We start from the raw sequence: 12,593 nt of genomic DNA, 5'->3' as shown, positions 1-12,593 counted from the left end.
AATGCCACACATTTCTGTAATTGCTTAATATCCTACCCATTCCTGGTCTGCCTCTTTTAATTAATGGGATATATTCTTCAATACATCCAAATTGTGCTGCTTTTCCACAATAGATTTATATGTCACTGCAGTATTGCTTCTTAGTCAATCAGAGAATGGGAGTGATTTTTGAGTACCATCACTAGGCTTCCCCTTCCTTCCTTCCTTCCTTCCTTCCTTCCTTCCTATTTCTCCCTACTGTCCACATTTAACCCCTTGAAAGCCAAAAGTCTGCCCCACAGTATCAATCATGAAAAGGAGCCTTAAGATCCAGTAAAGCATTGACCACTGGACCCTGCTATTTATTTTTTTTGTTACTAGATCTGATCTGTTATCTTGATCCATGGTTCTTTTATTTTCAATTGTTTTCAATTTTCAATGTTGTTTTTTTTAAACTCCCAGACTCTTATTTTAAAGGAGATTTCAAAGCTGCAGTACTTACTAATGTAGACTTACTGAACTCAGTGTGTTCAAGAATCGCCCAACAGCCATAAAATATTACACTGGCCAACACATATTTTGGTGCCTCAAATGTTAGACCTGATTCTGGGTGTATTTGCCTGGCAGGTTCCAAAAAATTGGCACCGGTTTTCACCTATCAACTCTAGGGTTTTTTTTGAGATACAGAACATGTACTACATGTCAGTCTTCATCCCATAGAAATCATTATAACCATATCTAAGAAACTAAACCTGGTGCATTATATCCAGTGCAATTTTCTGAATCAGTTCCTCAAATAACCCTAGGAACAGGCCTAAAAATTTAAGACACCAAGAACATTTTTGTTGGAAGGTGTTGCTTATACAGACTAAGGGCTTCATCAGACTAGCATTTCATCAGACTAACATTCTTGTCATCTTCTGCCTCCTGCAGAAATCTGGGAATTGTAGTTTGGGATGGTAATGATTCTTCTAGCTGAGAATTTTGAAGGCCTTACCCTGAACTCAATTTCTCGGGAGGCAGAAGATGACAAGAATGTGGGGGTACCTGCTTTAAACACTAGTCTGATAAGGCTGTAAGTCATGCTTGTCCACTTTTTAAAAATCCGATTTGTGTGTATGTTAATCACCATGGAATAATGCGAGTTTTTTTATCTCATTTTACCTGGCTCTGCTGCCTTCAATGGTTTGTCTTCTTTCTTTTCATGTACTGCTGCAAAAGAAAGATAAAGGTTATGCCATTCTTCTAGTAAGAGGGAAAGGGGCTCATACAAACAAAGTCATTAAAAACAGTTGAATCTACTCCTTATTTGAAGGCAACTGAAATTGTCATGATATTGATCAGATTTACTTTCATTACAGGAGTTCTAAAACTCTTCTAAAACAACAACAGCAACCCCCACCCACATTTTCCAAGACATTTACAGATAAGTGGTGAGGTGTCCAGCTGCAAAAAGAATAATTAAGAAGTCACCAATACTGACACTGGTACAAAACCCCGTGATAAGCTCTTTTTAGCTTAGCAACAAAATCCTGCATTTACTTGGAAAAATGTCCCATTAATGGCAGTGGTTCAGGGTCTTTTAAGAATTATGTGCTTTAAAAAGTCAATTTGCCCACTTCACAGAGATAAACCTGACTTTGCAGTTTGGGACAATGGCATTATTGGACTGAAATGATTACTGTTTTCACTTGGCTTCACTCTATGTAGCCCCAGTATTAGCTAAATCTGAGAGATGAAGGTGGAAAGAAGAGTCATCCAAAACTCCATGGAAATGTATCCATACAATGTCAACTACAGCAGTCCCTCCACATTTGAAGGTTTCAGATTTTGGAAATTTGATTATTTATGGATGTTCTCTTCACAAATTTCTAGGTCCTCCAGCTTTATAGTCCAATTCCACCAGAGAGTGGCTCAGAGTTACACTGGCAGACATAGAGGACTGGAAATTGATTACAGAGTTGCCCCGAAGGACCTAAAACACTTCTCTAGGCACTTGTAGGTCTTACAGCATGATGTTATGGTCAACCTCTAGCAAAGATTCACCATAGAGTAACACTGAAGGATCTCGAGAGATTCTTGGATATATATTTGCTCAGATAAAAAAAGATTTCGATTTTTAGTGGAAATCCTGAACCCCTAACTTCAAGAAATGTGGAGTTAATAAATAATAACAATAAAAACTTTATTTATACCCCACCACAATCTCCCCAAGGGACTCGGGAGCGGCTTACATGAGGCCAAGCCCAACAACACATCAATAAAAACAAAAAGCAATAAACAAAACAATAAATACAATACAATTAATATAAATCACATATAAACAATAACCAGTTAACAGTAACATACAATAATTTAAAAACCTATGGCTGGGCCAAATGTAATAATTTAAAATTTAAAAATAAACGCTGGCATGAGCAAGGTAGGATATATCTGGTATAGGGTTTTAAAAGAAATGAGGGAGCGCAGTCCATACTAAACCAATAATAAAGTGCATTGTGAGGACATATTGCTGGGAATTTTCCTTATTCTGGGAAGGAACAGTGGAACAATCACGATTTCAGGCTCCTCCTAAAGAGTTCTGCTATATTTTAGACTAGCCGTCTCCTGTTGCTGTGGCCCAGTCTGTGTATATGTGCTTTGTGTGTGTGTATATGTATATATTTGTGTATATGTGTATTAGTCTTGTTTCATACAAACAAACAAAAAAAGGTTCAAAACTCATTTCGGATGTAGGGGGCACTGGTGGTTCGATTCTAAAGTTAATTCCAATTTTCACAGAAAAAAAGTTCAAAACCTTTTGAAACTTGCGAGACTTCTGAATCCTTCCTTGATGGTTTGAAAGTGTTATTTCCTGTTTCATTGAGTGGTCTTTACTTTGAAAGTAGTTGTTTTACACCAGAAAAAAAAGGGGGGGGGAGTAAAGGGAGCAAAGGCACCCATTGGGTTTAAAAATGCTATGCAGGCTCCAAGGGGGAAGGGGGGAGCAAAGGCACCCATTGGGTTTATAAACGCTATGCAGGCTCCAAGGTGAAAGTGGGGGGAGCAAAGGCACCCCCTGGGTTTAAAAATGCTATGCAGGCTCCAAGGGAGAAGCGGAGAGCAAAGGCACCCACTGGGCTTAAAAAAAAAAAAGAAATGGCAGAAAAAGCTTCGGAAGGGCAAAGGGACTTCCAGTTTCCTTAAAAAGTTCAAAATCTCTTCAAAAAGCAAATCTTTTCGAATTTATTCCAAATTTAGAACATTCCGACTGACCCTAACAAACTCTAATGTGTATATATGTGTGTTTGCATATATATGTGTGGTTTTGTGTATGCATTGTAATGTATTTTTATTTTTTGGCTCTTTAAGTCTCTTCTGCTGTGTTTTCCAATGGTTTTATGAGATAGGTGTATTGTTAAAATTTGGTGTCAATTCACCCAGTGGTTTTTGAGTTATGTTAATCCCACAAACAAACATTACATTTTTATTTATATAGATTTATTGTTCCAATAAATTATTGTTCCAAGCTATATTTGGATGTAACAATAAAATATGGTGACCTCTGGCAAGAACAGTCCTAGCCTCCTTCCCATTGTTCTCTTTCTCTAACTTAGCTATGAAACACGACTGGCATTATCTCCTTTTATTCTAGACTAATACCAATTTAATTTATAATCCTATGAAGTCTAGTAAACCATAACTTAATACTGAGCTAGTATACATCCCTTTCCTTACATTTCTACAAAGTCCACCCAATCACACCATTTATATTATGAAAAAAAAATCCCAAAGAGAGAGAAAAAAGCAAACACAGAGTCTAGACTAAAGAACAGGGAATTTTAAAAACTGTTAAAGTGTGTGGGCGGATCATGTACCTTTTTTGGCCAAATGTGCTGCAGGTTCTATTTTGACAAGTTCCATTTCTGTCGAATTAGAATACATATAGAATATATATATATATATATATATATATATATATATATATATATATCCCACATAGCTCTACTGACATGGTTAAAATAGCATTACACAACCAATGTAGATAGAGATAGTTATATCTCCTGAGTGATACAGCATACATTTTCCTTGTCTTCAAATTTCAGATATTCTGTTCATAAATTTCTGACAATCCAGAACTATGAAAAATATCAGAAAATGATGTTGGAAATATGACAAAATAAAAAGCAAAATGCAATTTGTGTGACAGAATAAAATATAAAATATGGGTGGCATTCCCTATCGCAGTTACACATCTGTAAGTGCTCCATATTCAGCAAGCCCTACATAGTAATGATCATGGCATTACTGTCATGATCATAAACTCCCCAACCTAGTCTTGGTCAGGAGAAGGATGTTGATTTCATTTCTAGAGCAGGAACAATGGCATAAGAAGGGCTTTTAAAAAAGAATAACGAAATATGCAGCGTTACCATATTCTTGGAGGAAAGGTAATATAATTTAGTCAGAAATCTGAAGGTTTCTACAACTTAGTTAACATATAATTCACATAAGAAGTTTGAGAATTTCATTTAATTTTATTCTGCAGTATTTAAGGAAGGAAGTAAAGGGCAGAGTGGTGTTATTAATATGAATGATGACTCAAAAAGAAAATTGCAAGAAGCTTCAAAGTGGACCCCTGAATCTCAGCTTCAGGATATAGAGAGTGAAATGATTCTTTGTTATGAAAAGCTTCCATTGTGCATGGAAATTGTCTAAAGAGTCGTGTCAATTTATGAATTGTCATCCAATTCATTTCACTCATCAGAGATTAGGAGTGCACAGAGGCTGAAAGTAACTAGTTAACAATAATCATTTTTTTTCTAGTCACAAAAGTAAGAAAGGATGATAATTATGACTGTAACTTAATGAAAAACAGCCTTACCTATTTCTCAGTACAACACTAGCTCGTACTTTTCTAAATATTGAAGTGCAGCCCGTTTAAATGGAGCAAAGGACTGTTATTTGAGCAAAGTGTTGTGTTTTGCCTAGTGTCACTGTTGATGTAGAGGTGACAGGGTTATTAACAGGGTTATAAATAAAAGACTGGGGAGTTTGCTTATTATTGATGCCAGGAAATTACTTCATGACGTGGGGAATTTGAAGCTGAAACCAAGTATGAATGCAAGTATAAGTGTGTATAAGTGTGCATAGGCTCTCCACATGATTTACAACCTTGATGGCTCCACTGGTGCTGAAGGCTTTCATTCTCACTTTTAGTCCAGGTAACAAACATTTTAAACATAGGGTTCAGCACTTTGGATAGCTCCTTTAAAGTTTAGATGGATTCACTCTCCACTGTCCTGGAAGCCACCAAGCACCACTGGACAGTGCAGGTTTCCAAATCACATCGAGAACCTACATGTGTCATATGCAGATGTCACATGCCAATCTTTAGCCCCCAATGTGTGGGTTGTGTAGGGTGCAATCTGGAACAAGACACAATGGGGAAAGCGTTCAGAAAATGCTAATCTGCTCCTCCCTGCATGTGAACATAATTACATGCAGGCTTAATAGAACTGCAGAAAGACTGGAAGTAACTAATTAGGATATGACATATTATTTATGTATTAGTACTTATACACACCTAAAGTGAACCCCAGAAGACCTTTTTTTTAAAAAAAAAATCGAGTTAAACACAATGCACAGTAAAATGCATTTAGTAGCTAGTGTGGAATAATATTTGAGCATTGGACTAGATCTCTAGAGCCCAGGTTAAGATTGCCACTCAGTCACTAATACCCATTGTATGACTATTGGGCAAACCACACTCTCTTAGTTCAAAGGAAGGCAAAGGCAAACCTCCTTTGTACAAATCTTGCAAAAACAAACAAACAAACAAAAACATTGTGATAAACCCATAAGGCAGAAACGTTTGAAATAGCCAAACAATTAAAATAACAATATAATATGTGGATTTATATTCATTTTTTTCAACCTCTGCACATAAATTCAAAGGTTCCATGTGACACTAATGGACCGCTGAAGTATATGGAGGTACAGTTGTTCTCCCTACACCTGGGCCAGTCATATACAGAGTATAGGTTCATTACATCTCAAAATGAAAACTGACCTTTTGGCTTATGAAGTTCTGTGGTGACTACAAAATAAAATAAGAACATCTATTAAACATTGGATGGCATCCTAGGTTTCCTCTCTCCCCAAAATTCCTCGCTTTATACCTTAAAATGGAAGAAATTTTACACCTTAAAACAGAAACAATGTTACTGACCTTTTGGCATATGAACTTGGATGGCAGCTACACAATAAAATAAGAATACTTGTTAAGAATTGGATGGCATCACAGGTCCTCCCACAAATTGCTCTGCTTTGTGCCTCAAAATGTAAGATATTTTATCTTTTAAAACAGAAATAATGTTACTGACCTTTCGGCTTAGGAACTTCTATGGCCACTACAAAATAAAATGAGAACACCTATTAAACATTGGATGACAACATACGTCCCCCCAACATACGTCCCTGCTTTGTACATTAAAATATAATGTATTTTATACTTTAAAATGAAACAATGATATTGAACTTTTGATTTATGAACCCCTATAGTGGCTACAAAATAAATTAAGAATACTGATTAATCAAAGATGCCCTCCCTCAAACCCACTGCTTGGCCATGGAAAGCCACTGTGTGACCTGTGTGACCTTTGGTTAGTGAAATCTTCTCAGCTTCAAAGGAATGCAAAGACAGATCCCTGCTGAACCAATCTTTATTACTTCACACACACAATGTTGTAAAACATTTGAAATAGGAATGAAATAGAAACATGGATAACGATAATGGATAACGAGACTGGATTCTGATTTTAGTTATGATATCTGATGGATTTGTTATATTGAGGTATTGATATATTGTTGTATTGATGTTTACTGTTAATTAACTTGTTATGTGATTGCTTTTAAATACCCAATAACCTTGTACTTTGTATACTGAAACTGTTGCTGTTAACCGCTCCGAGTCGCCTAAGGGCTGAGAGGAGCGGTATACAAATAAATAAATAAATAAATAAATAAATAAATAAATAATGATAATAATAATATATTGTCGAAGGATTTCATGGCTGAAACCACTGTGTAGTTGTAGGTTGTTCCAGTTGTATGGCCATGTTCTAGAAGCATTCTCTCCTGATGTTTTGCCTGCATCTGTGGCAAGCATCCTCAGAGGTTGTGAGGTTTGTTGGAAACTGGAAAATTAATTTTATATATCTGTGTAGCCTGACATGGTAGTTGTTAGAATGGTCCAGTCTGCAGTGCCTGACTACTTCAACCAGAGAAGTCAACGATGAACCAACCTGGACACAGCATATTATTTGAGAACATGGAAATGCTAGACCACTCTAAAAACTAGCCACTGAAATCCACAAGCATGTGGACAATTTCAACAGAAAGGAAGAAACCATGAAAATGAACAAAGTCTGGCTACCAAAGTCTGGCTGCCCCTCAAACACAAGGGAACTCCAGCCAGGAAACGATCAGGAACACCTGGTCACCTCTCAACAAGGAAATTTCCCAGGCAGTAACAAGCCACACCTAAAAACTGTCAGACCATCAAGTGCTAATCAAGGTGGCCAATTAAAACATTCACACCTAGGTCCAACAGACAAAGTCCTTTCTCCTACCCTGGACCTTCCAGGGTAGGAGAAATTTTCCTAGTTTCTAACAAACCTTACAACCTCTGAGTATGCTTGCCACAGATGCAGGTGAAACATCAGGAAAGAATGCTTCTAGAACATGGCCATACAACCCGAAAATAATAATAGTTACCCAATAATAATAATAGTTACCCGCCTTTTCAAACAGCTCTAGGCAGGGTATAACAAAGTCAAAACATATGAACATAAAATACAAAAAAAGTAGATAAAACACATAATTATAAAAAGATACATCAGACACAGGGTACAAAATTAGCAGTACTAGAATGTAAATCCAAAATTCATGATTCAGAGTTGACTGTGCCAGAAGAGATAGATCTTTAATTCTGTTTTAAATTCTGACACTTCCTTTAGCTGTCAGACCTCTTCCACCAGATCATTCCACAGTCTTGGTTTGGCCGATGAAAAGTTCCTCTGGGTGACGTTTGCCACTTGGGATCTGGCTGGCTGGAGTAAGTTTTCCCCAGAGGACATTGGTACAAATTGCAATATAAAATATGATCTGCTATGGTCTCTCTCTCTCCCCCCCCCCCCCCCCAATCCTTGCACATAGATAATGGTTTAAGATTCCATGCAGCAGTACCTGGATTTTAAAAGCACATGGAGGCATCCACACATTTGGGCCAGTCTTATAAACAGTATAGGTTCATTACAGATTAAAAAGTAAAAAGATTTACTGACCTTTTGGCTTGTGAACTTCTGCAGTGACTACAAAATAAAATAAGAATACTTATTAAACATATCTGATGGCAACACAGGTACCTGCCCCCAAGTTTCTCCGATTTATAATTTAAAATGGAATATTTTTAATGCCTTAAAATGGAAGATATATTGAACATTTATATAGAAATATATTATACCTTAAAATGGAAATTATACTACTGACCTTTTGGCTTATGGACTTCTACAGTGGCTACAACATAAAATAAGAATGCTTATTAAACATGGATACTTGCTCCCAAACTTCCCCACTTTATAACTTAAAATGGAAGATATTTTATACCTTAAAACAGAAATAATGTTACTGACCTTTCGGCTTAGAAACATCTGTGTAAGCTACAAAATAAAATAATGCTATCTGTTAAACATTAGATAGCAGCATAGGTCCCCCACACAAATCTCTCTGCTTTGAGGTTTAAAATAGAAGATATTTTATTCCTTAAAATAGAAACAATGCTACTGACCTTTTGGCTTAGGGGCTTCTATGGTGACTACAAAATGAAATAATAATATGTATTAAACATTGGATAGCAACATAGGTACCCCCTCCCCCAATTTCTCTGCTTTATATCTTAAAATGGAAAAAATTAATATCTTAAGATAGAAAAAAAACACTATTGATCTTTTGGTGGTCCACGAGAAGTCCTTATTGGTGCATTATTTAAACTGTTATGTTTATTCATATCATGGGGGTATTGGGGTAACGATACAAAAGGTTTGCTAGGGTAGACCCTCTTTTGCTCAGACTCAGCCCCCCCCCCGAATCAAACTTAGCCCCCCCTCCCCCCCTCCGTCGCAAATCAAAATCCTGGCTACGGGCCTGAATGTTACTGACCTTTTGGCTTAGGAACTTCTATGGCTGCTACAAAATAAAATGTGAATGCCTATTAAACATTGCATGGCAACACAGATCCTCCTCTCAAAATTACCCTGTTTTATGCCTCAAAATGAAAGATATTTCATTCTTTACAATGGAAACTGACCTTTTGGCTTATGGACCTCTATGGCAGCTACAAAATCAAATTAGAATACATGTTAAACATTGGTGGTCTCCCCCTGTTATCAAGAAATTGTCCCCCTCCCCACCAAAAAAATAACTTAAGTCATAGATCGTAGAAGCACATATTAGCTGGCCTTCCAGAAACCCAATCCAACCAAACCCAGGCACACCAGAGAGAATTGACTAGGTATTCATTGAAGTCAGAATGTAATGGGGGGAAGTAGAAGGGAGATTGAGGTTTACCGAAACCTAACACAATAGATCGATCTCAAACCACCCTGGCAAAAGTAATTTTGCTCAAGTTGTATCTATGGTTATGAACTAGTTGTGGCTCAGGCATATGTATATATAGTGTTTTTATATTAAAAGGGACTAAAATGTACTGAAATTGACATCTAGGAAATCTTAAAAATATAATTGTATGTTGGTGCTTGTGAAACTGCTTTTGTGTTTTGCTAAGAGGTGAACACAACCAGGTAAACATAGCAAGCAGGAAAGATCTTACTTAGAAACAAAGGATCTTCCATCTCATGAGGAGATCCAGGTGGTGGGGAAAGCTAGACACAAACAATGCCTTGATGAAATCTATCTTGTTCTGTATGCTTCCCATTCAGTTGTCTATATTTATATAAGCCTCTTTATTGTGTCTGAGGCTAGCTCCTTTTGTGGACTCATATAATCACATCCTGGATTATTCGCATATTGCCTCAGATCTGCTCAGTCTCGCCCTTTTCCTCTTGGGAGGACCTTCCAAATGGCCTCAGCTTCAAAATGACAATTGACAGCTCTTCACTTTTTCTGACCATGAGGGAAACTCCATCCACCTCTGACATCACAGGCAGTCCCCAGCCAACAAAAGCCCAGATCCTGGCTTGACCATTTTTGAACCAATCAGGGGAGGGAGTGGGTCTTTTGAATGGTTTTCAAATGGAACAAAATGTCTTGAACTGTATTGCATGGTTATGTTTGATTCCTTTTGAGTAGAGACATCCTTTCAGTCCAGTTGCCTTCAAACCAGACTGTATGATGATCTGGTTTAAAAAGTAGCAAGCACTCTGGTCAATTAATCCACACCACTCTTTAAGTGGTTAGATGAATGTTGGCATCACCCCACAAATCACTCTGCTTTGTGCCTCAAAATGGAAAATATTTTATACCTTAAACTGGAAATAATGTCACTGACTTTTTGGCTTAGGAACTTCTATGGCAGCTACAAAATAAAATGAGAATACCTATTAAACATTGGATGGCTTCGCTACTAGGCTCGCATAAAAAAATCATAAAATGTTGGAAGTTGGATCATTTTTGCATGAATTGTACTTAGGATGCTATTTACATAGCATGGGAATCCTCCCTCCTAAAACTTAAGAATCAGGCTTAACCCATACTTTTTCATTTTAGTTTTGGAAATGTCTGAAGGCTCTGAAAGTCAGTTTCATATTCAGTGTAAGGTAAAGCCAAAAAAAGAAGCTGCCTTTCCTCTGTAAATTAATGGCCTCTCACCATTAGAAGAGGGAAAGGAGGGAGAAAGCAGAGTTCCTTGGGAATTCTCTGGTATGGGGCTCTTTGCCTTCCCAAACTACATTTCCCCTCTGCTTGGGAAATGTAGATTGGGAAGGCAAAGAGCCCCATACCAGAGAATTCAAAAGCCCCTACCCTAAACTACATTTGCCAGAATGCCGTGCTCAGTACCAGAAAGCCACAATCAGAATAGGGGAGAGAGAGATTTGGTCCTCTGTAGGCAGCCAGTGTTCCAATAAATTGATTAATATGCTACACTATGATTCTAGTTCATGGGTTATAAATGTCATTTCCTAATTGGTTCTATCATAAAAACGTGGGGAAAGTTTAATAAACTGCAAAAACATCTTTGTGGGAGGAACATTGTGCCATAGCACATTTTGCTCTAGTATTTTGTTGAGTCTCCACCAATTTTACATAGGTTTTGGCACAAAGATGAAGATTCTCTTGTAAACAACTATTTTCAAAGCAAGGACAACACAATTAAACAGGAAATAACACTTTCAAACTAGGAATATATTTTCATCATCATCATCATCATCATCATCATCCAGAGGCTGGGTGACTGTTGCAGCCCAGCCACCTATGTGACTTCTTTTCACCAAAGATGAAGAGCTAATTAGCCCAAATATGGCTCAGCCAACAACTATCCATCAACTAATTAAAACAGTAGTTCTCAACCTTTGAGTCCCCAGACGTTTTGGCCTACAACTCCTAGAAATCCCAACCAGTTTACCAGCTGTTTCATTAAAAAAAACAAAGTACAACCAAGTACTAAATTTCTTCCTAATCTTCAGTTTGGATTGCTACAAAAATAAAACAGCTTGTATGACCAATTGCACACCAAGTACTAAATACAATTTCTGCTATCTTTTCATTTCTGGGAGTTGAAGGCCAAAACATCTAGGGACTCACAGGCTAAGAACCACTGAATTAAAGAGTGTTCTATAAAGAAAACTAGTTCAAAAATACATTCCGAGGTAAAGAGTACAAAAGTATTTTCAAGGTATACATAAAAGGCAAAAGCAAATGTACATCCAAAGTGTAAGCTTCAAAGGTCATTCCAAAATCTAGGTTATAGTTGGAGTATTCTCGATGCCACAATAAAAAGTCCTGCACTGACAGTAAAGCCAAAATCTACAAAACTCAGACCAAGAACTATATCCAAACGAGTTTTCGCAATCCCAAACAGGAAAACATGACATGAAGGAAAGGTGAGAATCTCTGTTCATGGAACACAAGGAAAAGCTGACTTTCTTCAGAAAATACAAAGTTGCTGTCACACAGAGCAATCCAAGGGGTTAGCTTAAGAAACCAAATTGGTTCCCGTGGAGTCACTATCTAACTAAGACCTGGAATCCCTTTGTTTATCTCTCAAATGCCGAGAAAACCTTATTTGCCTCTGCTTGGCATTATTTCACCATACCTGAAGATGCTGAGTTATGGGCAACAATACAGTGTCTTCCCCCTCCCTCACATCTTTCCCAGGGTCAGAGAGAGCCTCCGGAAGTGCAACCTCTGGCAGCATTTCATGTAAAACATTCTCACTAAAAGCAGATCTGTCTGTAAAACCATTCCCAGGAACTACAGAAGTGGTGGGCTCCAATTCAGGAGCACAAGGCCCCACCAAAGGGACTCCCTCCTCCTGCTCAGATTAGGTCTCATCAATGGCTATCTGTCAGGGGTGCTTTGTTTGTGCCTTTTCTGCATGGCAGAAAGAAGGGGTT

The 12,593-nt window shown here is 37.5% G+C and overlaps 1 protein-coding gene across 1 annotated transcript in view; it reads right to left on the bottom strand.

The window, feature by feature from the left end:
* LOC132774713 (triadin-like) overlaps nt 1-12,593 on the bottom strand; it is a 133,675-nt gene that overhangs the window by 65,856 nt on the left and 55,226 nt on the right. The window contains exons 15-24 of the mRNA XM_067466871.1: nt 9,181-9,207; nt 8,810-8,836; nt 8,655-8,681; nt 8,512-8,538; nt 8,307-8,333; nt 6,345-6,371; nt 6,191-6,217; nt 6,032-6,058; nt 3,837-3,884; nt 1,144-1,191 (exon numbers count right to left, since the gene is read on the bottom strand). Coding sequence (XP_067322972.1) covers nt 1,144-1,191; nt 3,837-3,884; nt 6,032-6,058; nt 6,191-6,217; nt 6,345-6,371; nt 8,307-8,333; nt 8,512-8,538; nt 8,655-8,681; nt 8,810-8,836; nt 9,181-9,207 — 312 coding nt within the window. The remainder of the gene's footprint in view (nt 1-1,143; nt 1,192-3,836; nt 3,885-6,031; nt 6,059-6,190; nt 6,218-6,344; nt 6,372-8,306; nt 8,334-8,511; nt 8,539-8,654; nt 8,682-8,809; nt 8,837-9,180; nt 9,208-12,593) is intronic.

The sequence above is a fragment of the Anolis sagrei genome, chromosome 1 (assembly GCF_037176765.1).
Source record: "Anolis sagrei isolate rAnoSag1 chromosome 1, rAnoSag1.mat, whole genome shotgun sequence".
NCBI classification, from domain to species: domain Eukaryota; kingdom Metazoa; phylum Chordata; class Lepidosauria; order Squamata; family Dactyloidae; genus Anolis; species Anolis sagrei.
Note: the sequence above shows the minus strand (reverse complement) of the source record. Positions and strands in the feature narration are given on the sequence as shown.